This window comes from Cyprinus carpio, chromosome A25 (assembly GCF_018340385.1).
Source record: "Cyprinus carpio isolate SPL01 chromosome A25, ASM1834038v1, whole genome shotgun sequence".
Lineage (NCBI taxonomy): Eukaryota > Metazoa > Chordata > Actinopteri > Cypriniformes > Cyprinidae > Cyprinus > Cyprinus carpio.
Genome location: NC_056596.1, coordinates 14,939,777 through 14,963,511, shown reverse-complemented (window position 1 = coordinate 14,963,511; position 23,735 = coordinate 14,939,777). Strand labels below are relative to the sequence as shown.

The 23,735-nt window shown below is 33.3% G+C and overlaps 1 protein-coding gene across 3 annotated transcripts in view; it reads left to right on the top strand.

The window, feature by feature from the left end:
• LOC109053382 (dual specificity protein phosphatase 8-like) overlaps positions 1-23,735 on the top strand; it is a 48,684-nt gene that overhangs the window by 4,678 nt on the left and 20,271 nt on the right. For all 3 annotated transcript variants that reach the window (XM_042715686.1, XM_042715687.1, XM_042715688.1), the window contains exons 2-3: positions 5,803-6,156; positions 13,342-13,480. In XM_042715686.1, the coding sequence (XP_042571620.1) occupies positions 5,926-6,156; positions 13,342-13,480 (370 nt within the window). In that variant the 5' untranslated portion in view covers positions 5,803-5,925. The remainder of the gene's footprint in view (positions 1-5,802; positions 6,157-13,341; positions 13,481-23,735) is intronic.

Sequence of the window (23,735 nt, the reverse complement as noted above, 5' to 3'; positions counted from 1 at the left end):
TGAAAGTTTGAAGCAGCCAACAATCAAGGTTATTATTGTCAACGAAAATGAGCAGTAAAGCAAATATTTTTAAGTCAAATAAAAACAAACGTTTGCTAGCAAGCAAATGTTTTATTTTTATTTTTGTGAAGCAAAATAGAAGCAAAAACTAAAACTATAAATGTGTACTAAAAGACAAATGAAAACTGGAATTAAAATTTGTATTTTTCTTCATTAGTTTTTTTTTTTTGCCATTTTATTGAGTAAAATAAAAACAAACATTTGCAAGTATATTTTTTATATTTCTTTCTTAGTGTTTTTGTTGTTTTAGTTTTTGAAAACACTTGCACTTGTTCGTTTTTTATTTTTCTTCATAGTTTTCTGGGGGTTTTTTGAGTAAAACAAAACCCAACACAAGATGTTTTTAAGTAAAATAAAAAAACATTTGCAATTTAACAAAAACTAAAAAGTGTGCTAAAATCATTCATTTTTTGTTTTTCTTCATAGTTTTTTTTTAATAGATAATAGATTTTTAATAGATTTTTGACATTGTATTGTTGTTAAGTAAAATAAAAACAACAAACAAATTAAAAGTAAATGTGCACTATAGTAGAATTTTGTTTTACCCAATTTAACCCAACTCAATGAAAAATTGGGTACAAATCATCTTTTTTTTTCATTCAATATTAGATGGACTGATTCAGGCTAATCTCCTATTGTATTGTGCATTCTGTCAAAAAGAACCAGCCGTTTAGAAAAGAAGCGACTGTCTCATGATCACGTAAAACAACCAGCCACAGTGCACATTTCATTATTAATATTATGTAATTCACCCAAAAAATTGACATTGTGTCATCATTTACTCACCCTGATGTCATTTCAAACCTACTTTCTTCTTTGGGACATAAAGTACGATAATCTGAATAATCGGTTCCTGTTTGGTTTCCTACCATTCTTCAAAATATCTTCTTTTGTGTTTCACAGAAAACAGGAAGTCACGAGGTTGAGTAAATTTTGACAGAACTTTCATTTTTGGGTGAACTATCGCTTTAAGTATTGTTTGAGGAAAAAGGAACAATTGGTGGTGTTCAGTTACAAGAAATAAAAGCTAAAACTGATACTGAACAGTTTTAATTATTTTAGGAAGTTACAGATGTAACAAAAACTATTTTTGAACCATTAAAACTTTTTAAAAGTAAACAATAATTTATAATAAAAATACAAGCTAAATAAAATTAAAGCTAGTTAAATTTCCAAATCTTTGCTTACTGGCAGTGGGCAGATAGAGAAGAGCTTATCTTGATCATCTGCTAAACCTTAACCACAGTCTTGGTTGTCTTCATTCGGCATGTATCCCTGCTTAGACGCTCACTAACACATTCTGTTACAGTCAGAACTTTTTTTTCTGACGAATCTCATTACATAAAAGCCTTCTAGCAAAGGCATCTATTCTAAACTAACAGACTTTGTCATAGAGTGACATGTTTGTCCGGTTGGAGGAGAAAGGTTACCTCTTTCCACTTTCACTTTTGGTGTGGTTACCCTTCCATTAGTAAGAGAGAGGAGGAGGGAGCCAGCCAACGCTGTTTTATTTATGACTAGTGTGGCGGGGAGTAGAGTGCGACTAGCATGAGCAATTTCATTTGAGATTATGGTATTTACTACTATGATATTTGTATGTGTTTTCACTTTTTTAGAATGACAACCATAGCTCTGTCTGAGTAAAATCATAATGCCAAATCTGTTTGTCTATGGAACACAAAAGAAGAATTTGGACCCCATTGACTTTTATTGAACAGCTAAAACATTCTTAAAAATATCTTCTTTTGTGCTCCACAGAAGAAAGTCATACAAAATGAAATGAGGGTGAATAAATGACAGAATTTGAATTTGTGTGTGAACGATCCTTTAAGAATGAAACAGTTTCATTATAACTATGGTAAAGCATTCTTTTTACCTGGATTTTATGATTTTCTGCAAGAAAGTTATTATTGAAAGTAGAGGTCGACCGATGTATCGGTTTTGCCGATTAATCGGCACCGATAGTTGATTGCTGGAACAATCGGTTATCAGCAAAAATCCATGCCGATAGTTTTCCGGGTTGCGTCTGTTGCTGGAGCGGCTGAGAAGGGTCTGTTTTCATTATACAGTGTGAGAGCGGCCTCTAGTGATTGAAATCACTGACAGCACGTGCTGTTTGTTTAGACATGTGACGCTGCACGCTAAAAAGAGCGAGAAACTTCAGACCCGGATTTAAATGCAGCTGACAGAAAATCCTGCCACGCCACAGAGCGCCATTCACATAGTTTTTCATTAAATTACATTATATTCGCCCCGTATCATTGTTAATGTCCATAATGAATTGTATTTTGAGCATTTTCATCGAAACGTTTGTCTTTCTGTGGCTCTAATAAAGTCTGTATGCTTCATTTATAGAGCTATAATATAGATCACTCTTTCCGTTTGCTCCGTTTTTTTAAACACTGAATTTTTGAGGGGGAAAAAATCATAAGGCTTCTTTAAAAAAAAATGAATGAATTAAGTTGTTTTATGCATTCATATAATTAGACATGCTAAAACACAGAATTTGGTAACAATAAAAAATATGGTGAGAAAAAAAATAAAACATTTCATAGGGCCCTTGACATGTAATTTTTGTTAAACTTTTATTAAATTGATATGAAAATGTATAAGTTTCATGGTTTTAATTAATTAGGCTTTTTGGTTAATAAACTTTAACTATTAAAATGGATTGGAAAAAAATAAAATGGATTTTGTGGTAATTTCAACATTTACTATATTATTATTACTTTTATTATTATTACTACTACTAGTATGATTCGGTACTGTTTTTTTTTTTTTTTTTTTTTTTTTTTTTTTTTTTAAATAAAGCACTATTTTAGTTTTTGTTCAGTATGCATTTTAAAAACTATCGATTAATTAATCGGTATCGGCCAGTGTGGTCCAACCTACAGTAGCTATCGGTATCGGCAAAATCCACTATCGGTTGACCTCTAATTGAAAGCTTTCTCTTCATGAGATTTTATGGATATTTGAACCATCTGCAGTGCAAACGAATATTTCCCTCATCCTCGATTGGCTCTTGGTTTAGTCTTTTGCTCTGCATAATGTAATGAATTGAGCGGTTTGGAAATTGAAGCATTCAGAAGGTCACTGCATACTCAAGCAGTTCCTGCTCTTTCAGGCCTGATCAAAACATCACCCCACTCATCCAGCCATAAACAATCGCTCTCCCTCCTTCACACATGCCTTCCTCCAACACAGATGCACGTACACTGAATATATAAAACTGTGTTCTGCCAAGTGGAATATTTAGGCTAAATTTGCTTCTGCAATAACAAGATTATTGAAAAGACTATATATGATCCTTGCAGCCGAGGCTATAAATGGCACATTTTTTCCAGTCTTGTTACATAATCCGTGTTGGTTCAGTTTCCTAACGTCACATCCTCTCTGGCTGTAATATAAACTGGGTCAGTATGAAATGGTTTGCATATTTCAGATCAAGATTTGCTGAGCTAGAATCAGTATTGCCATTCATAAAATACATAACCATTAAATAAATATGAGCCTAGACTGAAATATGTTGGTGTAGAAACTATTTTCACTCAGAAATTGATAGTAAATTTTGAAACTAAAATCTGAATTTTATATATATATATATATATATATATATAGTATATATATATATATATATATATATATATATATATATATATATATATATATATATATATATATATATATATATATATATATGTATATGTATGTATAGAAAAACTATATTACTCAGAAAACAATTTTGAAGAAATCAACACTGATTACAGTAACTAAAGCAAACTTGCTCCTTGCTCAAAATTGCTCTTTTATAGTATTTAAACTTGTTATTCATGAAAATAGCCAAGAAAGCTAGGAAGGCGTTAAAACACCAAGTAGACAACTTTATCATATTATTAGTTATCCTATTCTATTAATTATCATAGCAGATGTGTTTACAGTACATTTTAAGCTAGCATTTGAGGTCTATATTTGCATTGGTCCATTTGTTTTGTTTTTGGACAGGTATGAATAGCTGTTATGGTCAGTGTTGATATATGAGAGGAGGCACTTGATGAATTTATTGAAGATTTTCGTGTGACAGCAGATGCTGCTCGGGCTGCAGCTGGCTTTCATACTCCCTGACGCAGGTGGTTCCTGTTTCATTAGTGTCTTTAAGGCGAGAAACATACGCAAATGCAGACGTGACTGCATGGCCAGTGAATTGAAAGTGCGCTACATACCGTGTTTTTGCATTACTGTGGCCATAACAAACCTCAGTACACAAGGAAACAATAAAGTTAGCTTTAAATGTTCATGCCATTAATATACATGTGTTAACTTGCTAAGCAGGCTTCTCCTCCCACTATTGCTCAGCAATGACAGTAGTTGGTCTGAAAGAGAAAAATGACTACAGAAGATGTTTACATTAGTTTATAATAATGCATGTTATCAATGCTGAGGTGTGCAGAATGTAGTACATTATTTGTTGTTTGTATGTCTGATTTATTTAATTATATATATGAATGAATTGGCTGGTCAGTGACAAATATCAGTCTCCACGATAAAGGCAAAATAGTTTAAAAGAGCAATTTTAAATAAATGTAGACAAGTTTGTATTCATGTTTGTTTCATATTGTTCAGAAAACTTTGATAGCACTTTACAATCGGATCCATTTGTTTACAATAGTTAACGAGCTAAGAATGAAAAATACTTCTTATGCATTTATTCATTTTAGTTAATATAAATGACAACTTTTCCTAATACATAATTAAAATCTAAATTTGTATCTGTTCATATTATTTAATGGATCCAAGGTAAAATGAACTAACAATGTATTTTTATTGTTTATCCTAATGTTAACAAAGCTCAATAAACACTGCAACAAATTGCCAGTTAGTTAATTTTAATTAGTGCATTAACAAATGTTAACTAATGGAACATTATTGTAAACTGTTACCAAAACTTTATACCGTTTGTAAGAAAAGTTTCAATTTAATGACTGTAAAATGTCAGGTGGTGTAACCATCAAGTAAATTGTAACAACAAATTTTCATTTGGCCATCAAAATTGTTTTAAAATATTTTTCTAGATACAAATTATTTAAAAATGACACATCATGCATCATTAATTGATAGATATTGTAAGCATATTAATAAGTTTTTTAGGAGTCGCTCCACATGAAATTTTATAACTAACTAACCTTGATTCATCATAAAAAGATGAAATAATCTGATATTTTAAGAGACTTCTTGGCTTTGACTCTGTGATATATTTTCCTATTTTATGTTTTTTTGTTGTTGTTTTTTTTTTTTTTTTTTTTTTTTTTGGTTTGTTTGTTTGTTTGTTTTTTAGTTGTACCACATGACTTTAGGTGAACTAAAGATTTTCAAATATGTGAATTTAGTGAATTATTTTTTTATTAAAATATAGTTGCTAGTCAAAATAGTCATTTACTCAACAATGAATGATATTAAGGTTTTAAAGCTAGAACCAACATTTTTTTTTTTTTTTTATTATTATTATTATTATTATTATTATTATTTTTTTTTATTTTTTTTGTTATTTTTTTTTTTATTATTTTTTTTTACATTTTTATGGTAGGTAATTTGTTTTTGTCCTGCATAGTTTTTCCTTACAAGAAACAATGAATAAGGAACTATGTGACGAAAAGCCTAAATGAGATGAATCACTGTTTATGATTGTTGACGAAGTGCTGTCTAAAATAAAACAATAAAAAGCTGTTGCCTTTGTTTTTTCCCCAGACACCATGCGCACCTTGATGTCTCTTTGTGACCGGCGTCAGTGATTTTATCACTGATCCACTGTCTCTGCATTGGTTGTTGTTGTGCGCAACCCTCATCCAGAGAGGAGTTCTGGGCACTTCCATGGTGGGGGAGAAGTGCCGTCGCAGTGCCATGGATATCAAGCGGCTAGCGGGCCTTCTGCAACGTGGAGCTGGGCGATTGCTGGTCATTGACAGCCGGACTTTCTCGGAGTACAATGCCTCACATGTGCACGGCGCCGTCAACGTCTGCTGCTCCAAACTGGTCAAGAGGAGGCTTCAGCAGGACAAGGTGTCAGTTACCGAGCTCCTCCAGCCCAACGGAAAGGTCAAGGTATCAAGTGTGTGTTTGAGAGAGCATGTGGCTAGTTTATGTAATTGAGAAATTGTGGTGCTATTTTTGTGGCATCAAGGAGGTTGTTGTTTTTTTTATGAGGGCTGCTGGGATTGTTAGGGTTCAATTTACAATGGTGTTAGTTTTGTGTGGACTTCACAACCATGTCACTACACAATATTGTAATGAACTAATGTTTACTTGTGAATACCCATTAAAGAGTCCCAGTTTTGGCACCAACGTGCAACATCTGCAGTCAAATTCATATGCACATTTAGTATTTGACACTTCCTCATGTAAAATTAGTTTGTAATTAGGTGTAGTAGTCTGTTTGAAGTTGAAGAAAATGTTTGAGACGGTTAGACTGTATCAAGGGTCTCTGGCTAGCAGCTAGCCTTTCTAAATTTGGAGGAACATTATAGGTTTATTGGTTATCAGAGGTTCTGAAATTGGAGACTTGAGTTTTCCATGACTACTACATCGAATATGACATCATTTTTCCCACCCGACTGGCATGCCAAGTCTAATATTTTTAGGCACTCTGTGAAACTGACAGAACTCTTAGGGGGAAATCCAACCACTGACAGATGTCACGTAAAACTCCATGCCACAGCTGAAGAGGTCAATGTTGAAAACTGATCTGCTTTTATTGCGCATCTTGCTTTCCGAAAAAAATGATGCCACATGGGGAATGCATTGCGATTTTCAGTCACACCATTAATGAAATCTGTTATATGGTACTTGTCAGCTCTGGGCCTTTGTGTGCTATTTGTTTCCAAAAAAGGGGGCACTTTGATCCCGATCTGCTGGCAAAAACCAGTTCCATCTGAACTTAACAGAGTGGCACTGTTTTCTTGGGTCAATCTTTCTCTGCATTCCCCATTTCTTTCCATTGCCGAGTTTAGAGACTGTGTGGCTTTTATTATATCCCTCACTAAAGAGGATAACGCTCGTGATTAATGCAAGTCCCGGATAAAGCTGAAGCTATCTGGGTGTAAGTGGGGGGAGGTGGGATGGGGCGAATTCTGGAAACTCTTTGTTATTGGATGAGCATGACATCATAATCTTTAGCGTGGCCACTAGCAGAGCGCTTGCTGAGCACGTGCAATTCATCTACACGACTAGTGCAGGATCCAGACAAAACCCTACCCCCTTCATCCCCCCCACTGCTTTGGACAGCTGCCATTGCCAGAAGTTGTGGCATCAATGTGTGAGCTGAAAGTAACGACATCACCGCAACCAAAGGCCACCAGTGTGGTCCATTGTGAGTGAGAATAAAGAAAGGATGTGAAAGAGGGTATTAATGGATGAGCAGCACACATCCACACTGAGATAATGCCGAGGTCCCCCATGGCTCTGTGTTCGGCCCATTTCAGATTACATCAGCGGAAGGCACCATATGCACCAATTGCCTGGCCTGCATTGTAAATGGGTCAGTGTTAAGTGCTGTAGATAGAGTGCAATGGTACAGAAGCAGGACTTCCTCTGCAGCCACGAACAGTCTTGGCTTATGGTAATCTGTGCTGCTGAATGTTCCATTGAGCTGGTACTGACAGATGGCTATGCAGTCGCCCAGAGCGAAGACAGCCGAATAGGCAGATCTTAAGGATGTACGGATTGCACAAAGACAGGAAGCTTATTCTCCAGGCCTTTATCTTGTACACTTTGTAGAACATCACCTTTGTAAAGTTTCACTCATAGAAATTAATAGGGTTATATATTTTCCAAAAAAAACATCGTCGGCATGATAATAGGGTGATGCAAGGCGTTGCTATGTGGTTTCTAGTGTTGTCTGTGGTAGTTGTTAGCTTGTTGTGGGTAGTGACTAAATCAAATGAGCCTACTGTCAAGTCTCTGATATTTTAATGCCATTTTTGGCATGGGTTCCTTTTTCAGTACAAGTCTTTGGGATATTTTTCGACTCTTGTCCCTTAAAATCTAGAGGTCTCTTCAGATCCCAAACCTTAAGTATGAACAAAATAGTGTTGCATAAAAAAAGTTTTGGTAGTTAAATTTGGGTCATTGAGTAATTTAAATCAGTATGCTGTTCAGAAACTGAAAGTTAGCCTTCATGTTTGTTTGTTTGTTTTTTTTTCAATCATGTCAGTGCACGACTGCTGTACTGCATACTTTATTTATAATCAAACTCTTTCGGGTTTTATTTACAAATTGCTCAGTTCAACATCATGGAAAAAGGACATTATTGAATTAGAACACAATTTGAATTAAATAGAATTTTGCAACATGGATATTGATAATAATAAATATTATACATTATACAGTATATTATGGTCTAAAATAATAAATAAATATTATACATTACACAGGCCACTATATATTTATTGTCTGAAATAATTATTAAATAAAATATATTAAATAAAATATATAATTATACTGTACTATATATATATATATATATATATATATATGTATGTGTGTGTGTGTGTGTGTGTGTTTGTGTGTGTGTAGCCTAAAATAATTAATAAATATACATTATAGAGATTGCCTGTAATATTGACAGTTATTCAACTGAATTGAAACAGCATTGAACTGAACTGAGCTGAATAATTACACTATTGTTTTCTGTAGAGCTGCTTTACAGCTGAAATTGAATTTGTTTTATAATTTATCAATTTTACACTAGAAATTATAAACAGTTATTTTCAGTGTGAAGCTACTTTGAAATGGCGCTATATAAACGTGACTTGACTTGAGCAACAACGTAAGTAGTTTCCTGTCCTGTAGCTGTCTACACGTTTTGATGTGAAAAATGACTCCTACATTGTTGAATGTGTCCTGATGTGCCTACTGAACGTGTGAAGGGACAGAGGACATACTTGTCAACAGGTTAAATTCTAACAAATGAGGCAGGCGAGAAGTGAATGGCACTGGTCAGATGGTCTCAGGATACATGTGTCCACACAGGCCCCGACAGGTGACACAAATAGAAATCAATCGTGCCATTTTTTTAAATCCTGAAGTAACAGCATGTAAATGATCTGGATGTGTTCCAGATCTCTGCAGTGACCTTGGGACCATCATGTGGCTCTTGGAAAATGTTGCTATTTGACACGCTCGTCTTAGTGGGTGACACCCAACTATTACTGATCCTCTCCATGGCTTGGTTTAGTATTAAGTGGGTACCTAATTACAACCCCATAGCATTGCTGACAGGATTTTTCAAGTGTCTCTGGCTATGTTCAGAATAGCATATTACCATACTATTTTTAATATTTCTTGAGTGTGCAATATGTACTGTATACTATTCACATTTTGTACATTTCTGTACTCATGGAATACCTGAATGAAAACAACAGTATTACAGTATTTCAGTGTATTTTAATGCAGCTGTATTTATTATAGTTCCAATAGTTCCACTCTTGCAATTTTATTGAGTGAAAAGTGAAAATATTTAATACATTATATATTTATTTTATATGTTACACATTACATTATATAATTTGATGGGTAAATAATGCTGAATAAATGATACATAATATATATTATACCATATATTATATATTTATTGTCTAAAATATTAAATATTATGCATTATAAAGGCCATTATATATATGCCTTCTGAAATAATAGATATTATGCATTATATGGTGCATTGTTTATTGTCTAAAATAGTTTATTGTCTTGTACGAGATATTTATTGTCTAAAATATGTAGTAAATGATATATTTATTGTCTAAAATAATTCATAAAATATACATTATACTGTACATTATACAGGCCATTATATATATATATATTTATTGTATAGTGTAGTACAGTACGGCTAAAATAGACTAATAATTAATAGAAACGGCATATTATACAGTACATATTTATCATCTAAAATAATTATTATACATTATACTGTACATAGTGTACATAGGCCATAATGATTATCTGAAATAATTATTAAATAAAACGATAGATGTTATAAACTATACAGTACATTGTTTATGGTCTAAAATAATTAATCAAATAATATAAATTATATATTATACAGCACATTATATATTTATTGTCTAAAATAATAAAATGATAAATATTATACATTATACAGGCCATTACATATTTTAAATGTTCAGCACGCTGCATTGAATATCCCACAATGCAATGCACTCAAATTGGCCTTCTATTTCCAGTGTGAAATATGAGCTGTAAAATCTTTTTCTTGGCTATGTCGGCCTGTGAGACGTTTTCACACAAAATTTGATTTTAAAAAAGAAAAAAGAGGGGAGGAAAAAAGCATTGTAGTAGTAATCTGCCTGTAGTTTTGATGTTGACCAAGGCTTATTAGTAAAAACCAGTTGACAACGCAGTCGTGTGTTTGGATGTGGCAGCATTTGTGTTCGCCCTGTAGGTGGCTCAGGCTTCAGCAGGCCTTCACAAGAGCTCATAATCCTCAGGTGATGATGTCACTGTCTAGGTTTAGCCTTCATCCAATTAAGGCGGAACACCTTGTACAGAAGGGGCGTGGCCTGTGGGAGACAGCCAGAGCGATGAGGGAGGCCTAGTTTCTCAGTATCCTCTGTCAATCAAGTTTAATACCTTATCTAACAGCTTAGCTTCACTTGCATAATCGCTCAAAGTAAATGAAGAGTGATTGGTGTAAACGTTCTCCAGGTGCTTTAAAACCAGGACTGAGGTGCTATTATTTAACTTTTGCAGTCAGTGGCGCTGGGCTGGCAGGGAAACATGGTAATCTTCCACCGCGGCTGACCTTTGGCAGGTGACATCACTTTTCAGGCTCCCTGCCAAGCTGAGGGTGTCGTACTGTAACACACACAGACCTTTGGTTTCTCACACATAGACCTTCTCACTTACTTACTTGCGTTTAGATAGACCCTGTGTTTGCAAGGCTGTGTAGTGCTGTTTCTAAATTAAAGGATCAATATAACGTGTTGTGAAGTCCAAAGCTCAGCTTTACTTGAATGAAAGGGAATATGACATCATCATAACTGACTGAAGTCCATTGATGTGGATTTGAAATCAGGTCAGTGCTGTTTAGAATAAAGGCCAGGTTAAGTCTGATTTGACCTTTTATTTAAAGGTGGTGTTTTCTTACTATGTAATGGTCAACTGGTGTTTTAGTGGTTAAAGGTCCGTTCGCACCAAGGATGATAACTATGACAACTTTGAATATAAAGTGTTAATAATCATTGTAATTTTGTGAGGATAGTGAAGTCCACACCACAACTACACTGATTACGTCACAGAGGAACGATGTCATTGGAATCACTTTCAGAATTTTTTTTTATTTTTTTTCTAGCTGATGAATGATAAAACATTAAGAGCCAATCAGAATCCAGATGATTTTAAAGAGGTCAAACATTTAAAGTAGCAGCTTATCAGAAATTGTGACGTCATCATATTCACCCAAAAATGAAAATTCTGCCATTTTTTTTTTACTCTGAATCAACTGAATCATAAAAAAAAAAATTATTAGAAATTGTGACGTCATCATATTAACCCAAAAATGAAAAAAAATTTGGCTCAAAAGAATGATTCATTCACAAATCAGACATTTTTATTAGTGATGATTCACTGGAATTTTGGCAACCAAAAATTTAAGAAGTCTGAATATATGTGTGTATGTGTGTGTGTTACCCTGGACCACAAAACCAGTCTTAAGTTGCATGGGTTTACGTATTTGTAGCAGTAGCCAACAATACATTGTATGGGTCAAAATTATAGATTTTTCTTTTATTTCCAAAAATCATTAGGATATTAATTAAAGATCGTATTCCATGAAGATGTTTTGTATATTTCCTACCTTAAATATATATTTTATATTATATATAAATATATATATATATATATATATATATATCTATTATCATTAGTAATATGCATTGCTAAGGATTTAATTTGCACAACTTTAAAGGTGATTTTCTCAATATTTAGATTTTTTTGCACCCTCAGATATCAGATTTTCAAATAATACCAAATATTGTCCTATCCTACCAAACCATACTTATTTATTTAGCTTTCAGATTATGTATAAATCTCAGTTTCAAAAAATTGGGATATATAAAAAATTTTTCCTCAAAGTTGATGTGTTAGAAGCAGGAAAAATGGGCAAGCGTTAGGATTTGAGTGAGTTTGACAAGGGCCAAATTGTATTGCTAGATGAATGTATCCATATAACCAATGCAGTTGTTGCTACACTCCCATGCATTCCTGTTAATCTCCAATATTGTGTGTTTTCGCTTCCTGCATGACTGTCTTCTTTTCATCCTTTTCTCTTTTTTTGTCCCTCCATCTTTCCTCATCTTCATCCTCTGTTACTGGCCTGGTTTCTCCTCCCCTGCTCTCCTCTCTGTGTGTTTTCTCCAGTAGTGCTCCAGTATTGTAGTGAGTCATTCTGCAGCGGCTCTGGCTGATGGTCATGTGATTAAAAACTGCCTGACAACATTGAGACAGTGGGGCTCACATGCAGCACACACACACACACAGACAGAGCTTCATGCTCCCGCTGCATGGCAAACACACACACACACACACACACACTCACACACACACTCAGATTCAGGTCTCATGCACTGGTGCACACGCTAGCAAGCCTCACAGTCTCCACTTTATGTGCAAAAGACTTGTCTTTCTGCAAATGGTTCGCAGTTGGAAAATATATATTATTATATGTAGCCTATATTTTCGCCACGTATTTTTGGCCGTTTTTCTCTTTCGGCTGCTGAAAATTATTTATATATATATATATATATAAATATAAATTAGGGATACACCAAATTTTCAGCAGCCGAAAATTATATATATATATATATATTCACAGTCCTTGACAATGGATACTGTAAATATTGTAAATATTATACATTGTAAATAAATATTGTAAATATTAAGTATTGTAAAATTATATATATATATATATATTCTATTTATAGTATATTATATATATTATATATATATATATATATATATATATATATATATATATATATATATATATATATATATTTATAGATAGATAGATGGATAGTGTTGAAAAATTATATATATTAATAATATATTTATAACTAAATATTATTTTTGTTAATTTTTGGTATGACATGTTTGTGTGTATATGTCGTCATAGCAGCTTTGCTATATTGTGAGGATAGTCAGAAGTTTCCTGTGCTGTGTTGTGTTTCTGTGACATCTGACTGATGTGTTCCTGTGCTGTTTGTTCTCTGGGTTGACCTGGGCCGCAGGCAGGAGGTGGTGGTGTACGATCAGAGCACGAAAGACGCCGGTCAGCTTTCCAAAGACGGCTTCGTCCACATCCTCCTGAGCAAGCTGGAGGGCAGCTTCCACAGGGTCTCTCTGCTGACAGGTACAGCCATACTTACACAAGAAAACTCCACAGACTTGAGCTCTGATCTGCTGGAGAGAGACGGGAACGTGTTGGTCCTGGTTAACACCAGCAGAGGGCGATTCTTACATCACAGGGTCTGAAATACTTTCTGCTGTCATTACCTCACATTTACTTTACACGTTTCTGTCTGTCTCTTTAATTTCCCTCATGGCTCTGTCTTGTCTGACTGTTTTCTTTTCCGTGTAAATGAATTAGAGGCCTTGATGAGTTATGTTGTTCGCTGACAGACATTTGAGGAATGCACACACTCAACTGCTCCACTACTTGTTTTGCACCATGTAGTTGTCTAGTTAAAACACTCTCCAAGGTTTGCAAATTGATTTTCCTTTGCATCATTCCTAGCTGTAGACACCGACGAAATACACTGAAACTCACTTGAATCTCTCCGTTACGGCTGTTGTGAAAGGCTAGAACTTTTTAATGTAACTTTCTTGTGCTTTTATTTCATGATTTACTACATTTCATTTATTATTAATATTGGTCACTGAATAAGTAGTAATTATTATTGATAATATTAATAAAGAATACGTTTTTTATTAGGTTAATAAAGCTAGCTTTTTTGAAAACATTATTTGTGATGTAACATTAAATAATAATAATAATAATAATAATAATAATATAAACCAAAACTGTATGTACGTTTAATTTATATATATATATATATTATATATATATATATATATATATATATATATATATATATATATATATATATATATATATATATATATATATATATATATATAGTGCTTTTATTAATGCATATTGGTCATTGAATTAATAGAAAATGTTATTAAAAATGTTTTTAAAAAAAATTAATCACGATTAATCACATCCAAAATAAAAGTTTTGTTTACATAATATATGTATGTGTACAGGGTATATTTATTATGTATATATAAATACAAACACACATAAATTATATATTTAGAAAATATTTACATGTATATACATTTATATATTTATATTCTTATATTTTATATTATATATAAATATATTTAATATATAAACATAACATATTCTTCTTAAATATATACATGCATGTGTGTGTATTTATATATACATAATAAATATACCCTGTACACATACATATATTATGTAAACAAAACTTTTATTTTGGATGTGATTAATCGTGATTAATCATTTGACAGCCCTAGTTTTAATGTTTTTTTTTTAAACCATTTCATGTAACTTTAATAATAATAATCAATTATAATATTAATAATAATAATAAACAGCAGAACGTCATGTACATGTCTTAATTGTTATTTTTAATATGTATGTATGTATATTGTGTTTGAGAATTATAAGGTAATATAATATTTAGTCAAAATACTTAGTGGATACTGCAGCAATTATTGAAAATATTTTATAAATATTGTCTAATATATATTATTAATTATGTCTAATTTATAACAATAATATATACTTAAAACAATTTATTTTCTATTTAGCACAGACACACACAAACACACAGAGATTGTTAAAATATAATAATATACCATTATAATATGTTAGGTATTATTGTATAATTTAAATCTTTAAAAAAGTATATTGTAGTAATATATATTAATATATTGTTTATATTTAATACACAAATTAATATTTGATTTACATAGTATTCATATATTACAATACTTTCAAAATCCATCAGCCTTAGATACAGTAATAGATACTTTAATATAGAAAATATTATAAATATATAAATAAAATGCCTATCCTTATCTGCATGACTTCTGAGGAAAACATTAATGATGTAATGCTAACCGTTTGTGCAGCTGCTATGCACTGGTCTAACAGGAATCTCCTGCTGTCAATCAAATGATGTCATGATGCACAAAGGAGCTGCTGGTTGCCAAAGGCATGTGCTTTAACCTGCATCTAGAGATCAAACCCTAAGAAAACACATAAGACATTATTTGAATCCCAAAATACCAAGTTTTTTGTCACTCCCTATAATAATTACATTTGGTTAATAGCAAACGTCTCTGCAAAGTTCTGTAGAAATCCCCACAGTAGGCAGTTTTCTATGTGAAGCTTATCTTTCTTTCCCCTCTCACTTCTTACTAAGCTGCTTGATCCAAATATGTCAGCAGTAAAAAGAAGCTCAAATTTATTTCAGTCAGGATTTGGGGAAATTTCACCACTTCTGCAAATCTTTGATTATGTGGCTGCTTGTGCTGAAGCGTCTGTCACTTTTAAAGCTTAAGACCTCCTTGAATCACATTTAGTGATTTTTGGTAAGCTTAAATTAGAAAAGTGTCACACGTGACATGGAAAGTTTACATGGCCATCACTGAAGCTGAAACAGCACCTTTGATTTAGAATAGACTCATTTCTCATCTAAAAATAGACGACTGAATATCAATATAAGACACTTTATAAAGTATGGAATGTAATTATTAGTGGTGTTTGGTAAGGCAAGCTTTTCTATTACTCAACCACTGCAAATATTGCATAGATACCGCTGTTGGGTCCATGAAATATGAACTATTTTTCAATATTCATGCTTGTATTATCTTTCTCAGACTCTGAAAATAGTTATTTGTGTAAATGAGGCCAGGAAAGAAGACATCATGATTATATTAAGACCATATTAACACAATATGGATGACAAATGGCTCCCTTTGATAAACATTAAAGGACAGTTCTATGGATGGGTATCGTTAAGGTTTTAACGGTATTACTACCTTTACCGATACTGCTTATCGATCCGGTACTTTAACGTTATTCTTATCGGTACTTTTGTGTGTGTATATGTATATGTGTGTGTGTGTGTGTGTGTGTGTGTGTTACCGATACTGCTTATATATATATATAATATATATATATATATATATATATATATATATATATAACATATTATATAGCTATGAAACAATACAATTTAAGAGCTTAATCTGAAATGTAAAATAAATATTTAATGAAATTCATGTAAAACGTATATTTGTAAATGCAGATTGCAATGTGCAGGTATTTTTAATGTTTTATATACACAAGATAATCAGTGATAACATGAACGAAGAAATAAACTGACAAATACAGTTAAAAAAAAAGATACAAATGAAATAAACAGTGCTTTAATTTTTTCATGAAGGTCTACTAACATTATTGTTTAGGTAAGTTATATAGCCTACAAAAGTAATCAAATATAAATGAACACTGCATAGTTTTCACTGTATGAATTGATAGATTAATGCTTATTAAAGCTAACGTTATTCAGATTGAGGGCTGTGAGTGATTTTCTCTATGCATTGTTGTTTGATTAACATTGATGACCCAAGTGCCAGTCACTGCTGTCACTTTAAGACAAAACATACTGGCACACATCGGATTTTCTCCCAGCTGTTCACGTCCACTTAAGACTTAAATATAGCAAGCCAAAAGAGTCAGAATTACGCTACAGATAAATCGTTTTTCTACGGCATTTAAAACCGCATTTGCGCTATCAAATACGCTGCCATCATGATAGCAGACGGAATGAAAAATGTGCGGAAATGGTAAAAAAGAGCATATTTAACAGCGTTTCAGTGTTTGTAAAAAGCGCACATTGACACATTGCTACCACATGCATATTATTTTTTTTACGCTCAATTATGTCATAATGATGAGATGTTATGTCGTTAAAACGACATATTTTTTCTTAATAACAAAATGTCACATTGTTAAAACAACATAATTATCTCTTTAAAACTACATTTTTTATGCTAAATTAAGCTAAATTTTTTGTATTTTTTGTTCCTGGATAAAAATGAGCTTATGCATTTGTGCGTGAGCGGCCCTGAAACGCCACTTTTCAACTCAGTCTGTCTTTACTGCCTGTGTCCCATCATGCAGAATAAGAGTTTATCTGATGTACTGCTCTGCAAATAAGTCACAATAATGTTTCTTCATACTTTTTGGCTGTTGCATAGGCTATATTTCTTGCAAATATACATCTCATATAAAGCGCAACACTGGACGTATCGGGTCAGTGGCGCCCGCGCAATCCCTTGCAATTGTGGTAACAGAGAAAAGAAATATAAATGTCTGCTTCATTTTGTGCATTTCCACAATAACAACAAAAAGTTCCAAACTGCTTTTGTAAAATAACAGGGTGCGCTTTCTGCCGTTATGTCTATAGACAGCTTGAAACGTCTACTTAAATATAACAATCGAAAGCTACTGTACAGTCTTTTCCATCTGAGCTCATTATCTGTATTTTGCTCACATCCATGTGCAGCGCAGCCTATATTCCCTATAAAGCATGGGATTTACCTCAGAAGAAGAACGTGATTCGATGTGCGGCTTGACTGAGTTAAAGATATAATATATAATTAGTATATAATCAGACTAAAGTAGGTCTAATGCCACCCATGTGAAAGATTAAAGCATAAGCTCATTTGTTTTTACCCAACAAAAAATATGAAAAATATATAGCTTAATTTTTGTTCTCAAACTAAATGAAATAATGATAAAAATAAAATCAAACAATTTGTCATTTCTCTTTATTTCTTTTTGTTCGTATTTCGATTTTGTGTTAAATCAAACTTAAGTCATTCAAATAAAAAAATATTCCAAGCCCAGAGTCAATTATTCAGAATTGTGTTGTTTGGTTTGATCATATTAATTAGTTGTTATTGTTTTGGTCTGATCACTGATAACTGGTAGCATTATATGCACCGATACCACTTTTTTCAGACTTGCCCGACCGATATTAATCCTGATAAACGATGCCGCTACAATATTTTTTATTACATTGTTAATTTTTTAAATATAATGGTACAAAAACAAAATAGCGTATTTGTTACGATGTAACTTAATTTATTAAATAGATAGTCAAAAAAATATGTATTCAGACACCTTCAACTTTTTAACATATCATTATTATGACTATAGTTTAGAAGATTGATATGACAAAACTCGTAATATGTGTCTTAGTTGGCCACCCTTAGCTTTGTGTCACTGCAGGACTTGATGCTGTCAGCAGGTGTGGAGGAACTTATATTTTTGCCCAGAACTGGTCTAACAAAAAGGTTAAGGTACCATTGCCTGAAGAATTTTTTGGGTAGCTGCACAGTTTACTTTATTTTACACATTCATTGAACTTCCGTTACCCACTATAAAAAAAAAATTTCTTGTTTTGGAAATCGGAATATTACTCAAAGCTAATATAATGTCCTTCAGGTTTATGTACACTTAATGGTATTTGTGTATTTTAAAGTTTCGGGTTAATTTATGCTAAAATGCTGTCCATCTGGTAATATTAATAGCATTACATTACATTATAGCGATGCTGTAATCACGCGTTCAGGGCCTGTTCAATGTAAGTATAGAGTGAAAAAATACAAAAAAGTCACGTTTTTGTACATGAAAACATCAGTATTCACAAGCTCTCATATAATGCAGAAACACTCCACTAAAACGTGCGTGAATTAGTCTGGTATCTGTTCTGTTGTCATCATTGGATTGGAGCTTGACAGCATTTCAGCCTGGGGAACTTTCTGTGCGAAATATTTTATTGTGGAAATCAGTGGGTGTGAGCTCATTATACTACGGCATTTTACAACAATCAACGACCATGATTATGACGTTGTTTTTTGTGCAATCAGAATGCCATTTTTTAGGGAAGGAAGTTCCTGTGACGAAAGCAGCTACCGGCGTTTTACATCATAACTTCTTTTTATAAACTTGGAACTAAAATCGCAGTAAAAAATACGCCACAGGATTGTTTTTTTTTTTCTTCCTCTATCAGTTTAAATGCATTTTTTTACGTTGCATGTTTTTTTACAGTTTACATGCATTTTTTACGGCTATCAGGAGTATGAATATTATTGCATATAAAACAGCTGGCGACTCTGGTGAGATAGAATTTGCTAGATAATTTCTATATAGCAATAACAAATGTAGGCTATGTGTGTTTTCCTAATCACTCCAGTACTGACTGCAAAACCGTTAACGTCAGAGCTTGTTGATACTCCGGTCTTTCATAATTTTGCCCCGGGGACCATTAATACCGGGTTTCGGTACCCATCCCTAGCTCTAGAGGAGATGATGTAATGCTTCTGGATGTATTCAGTCCAGTACTTGCAGGGATAAAAGCCTTTGCATGTCTCCTGTTGCTCTCAAATATAACTTAGGTAATTTCTCCACAAATGATCTCTTATAGCTATTTTAGTATCTTCATTACATGAACCTAACATGCATGTATTTCATGTTATCATAGGCATTTATAAAATGTGGATTATATATCATATATATATAGTGCTTTATACAATACAGATAGTTTCAAACAGCTTTACAATGTTAAACAGGAAAATAGTGTATCGATAATGCAAGAGGACAATAGTAAATGGTCTATTTTTCAATTAAAGTCAGTTCATCATTGATTCAGTGATGTCATCGTCCAGCTCAGTTCAGTTCTCTTCAAATAGTGTCTGGGCAATCAAGTCAATAATATTGCCAGAAATTAAGCATCCCCAACTAAGCAAGCCAAAAGCGACAGTAGCAAGGATCCAAAACTCGATCGGTGACAGAAAATGAGACAAAAAAATCTTGGGATAAACCAGGCTCAGTTGGGGGGCCATTTCTCTTCAGAATAATAATTAAGACTAATATTAGCCTAGATGCCAATTTTCTTACGATGTTACAAGTACATGGGGTTTATGGGAAGTGTTCCTGGTTCCGGTTGACCTTTAATGCAACCTTACAATCCTTTAACAGATTTGTATTATAGAAGCATGATTGTGTGTTATATGTATGCCAAGTTAAAGAGATGGGTCTTTAATCTAGATTTAAACTGATAGAGTGTGTCTCCCTCCCAAACAACACTAGATAGATTGTTCCAGAATGTGGGCGCTAAATAGGAAAGGATCTGCCACCCGCAGTTGATTTTGATATTCTAGGTATTATCAAATGGCCAGAGTTTTGAGATCACAGCGGACTTGAAGGACTATAATGCAATAAGAGCACACTCAAGCTTAGCTCTGAGGAGCTAAACCATTTAGGACTCTATAAGTAATTAGCAAGATTGTGTATGCAAGATGTAAAAAAAGGTAGTGACCAATAATGAAGAGAGCAGAAGTAGCTCATGAGGGTTTGAATCAGAGCTACTGAGTTGTGCAACAGTGTTTCTGGTTTAGCATAAGATTAGATATGTGTTATGCTTGGAATAGTGATGATTGTACAGTAAGTGATGAAATGAAGAGGAAGTTTATGACCACTTCCTGTCTTAAACAGTCGCTGCTTCCTTTTGTATAAATGCTATCTGGATAAAAGAGTGCTGTTTATGCACAAACCAACTTTGAAAATCCCTCAGAGCAATGCAGAGTGATGTAACAGAAAGAAAGTGATGGTTTCATTGAATCATTGGTTTCATAATATTTGAGGAGGATTTCATTAAATGTCAACACTTTATGATAAAAGAGCCACATGTGGATCTCAAAGAAGTTTGTCTGCACTCTTAGAAATAAATGTTCCGAAAAGCTTTTTTCACAACGATACCACAAAAGAAGCATTTTTGAGCCATTAAAGATATACAAGAACCATTTTTTCTTAGAACATGTGAAAAACTTAACCTTTTTTCCATTATAAAGAAACTTTTGTGCATTTGAAATGTTCCATGGATGTTAAAGCGGTCATGAAATGCAGTTTAAGAATTTTGTTTCTCAGGGTTAGTTTATAGATTTTGTCAAATTATAATATTAATGTGTGTATATATATATATATATATATATATAAACATACAGAGTACTATTGAGGCGACAACAGTAAAACATCAACTACATATTGTGTGTAGGTTTAATAATGGCAATGGTAACAAACTATATTCAACTTGAATAATAAAATTATTAAACTTCTGATACGGGTATATACAGATTTTATTAGCAGTACTCAAACAATGATACATTTTGTGCCTTAATAGTGTTAAACGTTGGTTTGACGTTTATTACACATTGTAAGATTAAAAATCAATGTACTTAGCTGCGTTGCCTCTGAGGATAAAATGCTTGGCATTGCTGTATCATTCAATAAAAGGTACTGAAAAACCGGCAACATGTTTAGAATAATTCACAAAACATCTGTTGTGAATGGCGAAGACCAAATGAAAACTTTATCATTCATTCGCTCAGGCACATCATTTAACTCTTTCCCCGTCAGCATTTTTGAAAAAAGTTGCCAGCGACCGCCAGAGATTTTGATGTTTTTCACTAAAATTTGATGGCCTACGGTATATTTTGCTGTATGAATATTTGAATATGCAATACACCAAAATAAAGATCAAAGCTTCTACTTTTAAACGAAAGCAAAAACTTAAAGCATCCCTTTTTTTTATCAACACTTGAATATACGTAGGTTTCATAAAAATTTATAATTTTGAGCAAAAAGGTGAGAAAATCCAATTTTTATCAAAAACTACATCTGTATAATATTCATTATGATTATCAAAGCATAAATGCAGTAAATCGCTTCCATCAATACCTCCAAAGCTTGCACAGACATATACCACTTCCTGAATCAACATTTTACTCTGTAACAGTATACAGTTTTCATTTATACGCGGTCTATTGCTGATGATCGCATTATTTATCATATGCATCTGTTTACATAAGAGATCGCTCGTTTCTCAATCCTGTTCATGTGTGTTTTTTGTTCGGGAGGTTTTTTACTCATTCAGAAGATGTGTAATAGCGCCCCCGAGTGTATAACAGTGAAAACACGAAAAGCCGTAAAAACTCGATAATGGCGGGGAAGCGTTGTCTTCTAAATGACGAGATAACTCGTCAATGGCGGGAAAAGAGTTAAAAACAACCTTCAGCCATGCATTTCTACTGCTCAGATCTTTAGGACAGCAGTGCAAAGTTTTTGAAGGTGCAGGGAAATTGTGACGTCATGATTTTCTCCCAAATTCAAATCCGGGAGAATCTAATCTGTTTAGAACCTTTTAAATTTTATCAACTGTTGTGAAATCTTGGTCAGCAGACCTTAGACTTGGATGGTAAAAAAGGTGCTATCAAGATACCGTTAATCCAAAATGGTGCAATACCATAATTTCACCAATTTTTCAGTCAAATTTAGCAGTAGTAATGCAAAAAAACAAAAAAAAAAACATTAAAATATGTTTAGTGTGCAGATTTGTCAGTTAGCCAGCATACTTGGCCATGTTTATGTAGTGATGTAAATGGAGGATAACGGGAAAGATGTCATCTGTTGAAGCTCACTGAAAAGTGTGAGGCGGTGCAAATCACAAGTGTATTTATTTTGTCCATGAACTGCACACCAAACTTTTTCATCTGCTTCAGTTCCTGCAGGGTTTAGCTCAAACGGACACACCTGAACAAACTCTTTGGGTTCGCCCCGTTGACTGTCATCAAGTTCGTCTTTGTTGCCTGTTGAGCTGGCATGCTGTTTCCTGTTAATGTCTGGCGATCAGGATCTGTAATGCCATGCGAGCTGTTGTTGAATATGATCTTCCATCTCGCTCCACAGGCATCTCGTCCACGCTGTCTTTCTTATTGGAATGGCACACACACATTTACACACAGCGCTTGAAGCTTTCACACCTCACCCACTGGGATGTGCTGCAGATGTGCAATCACTCATAATCTCTCTAGCTTGTCACCATCTGCCTTTGTTTTTCTGTGCATGGTAGGACATCAAGTCCACTGGGTCACCTATATACAGTACGTTCATGCGGTCATTTTCTCCAGGTATTACACCGCGTGTAATAAATCTTTATCTGACAAAGATCTTCTGTGCTCTAAGTCACTCACAAATCTTTTGACAGTTCAATAATTTCTATTTGCTTTTCGTGAAATATTGTTTGTTTTGATGCCTTTTGCAAGACATTGCATTTTTTTCATACTTTTCATCTTCAGAAAGATCTTTCTTCCTCACCATATTTCATGAGAACTTAATAATTTGGAACAACCTCTTTAAGTAGGGTTTCCATTTACCTAAGAAGACCTGGCAAACTATTGAACAAACCTGTCTGAGATTGATACCAGTTATCTAAAAATCTGACTCTTTATTGTACCAAAATCCTATTGATATATCACTTGCATAATAATTTGGAAAGCGGTGTATATGGGTCAAGGACATCATTCTCATTTTTGACTTATATATTTATTCAAAAAGACAGGAGTCATTTTTAACGGTGATAAAACGGCCAATATGCAAAACCCATAGATGTCTGTCAAGGTCAGTAAGTCTTTAAATATTAGATAATTTGAAC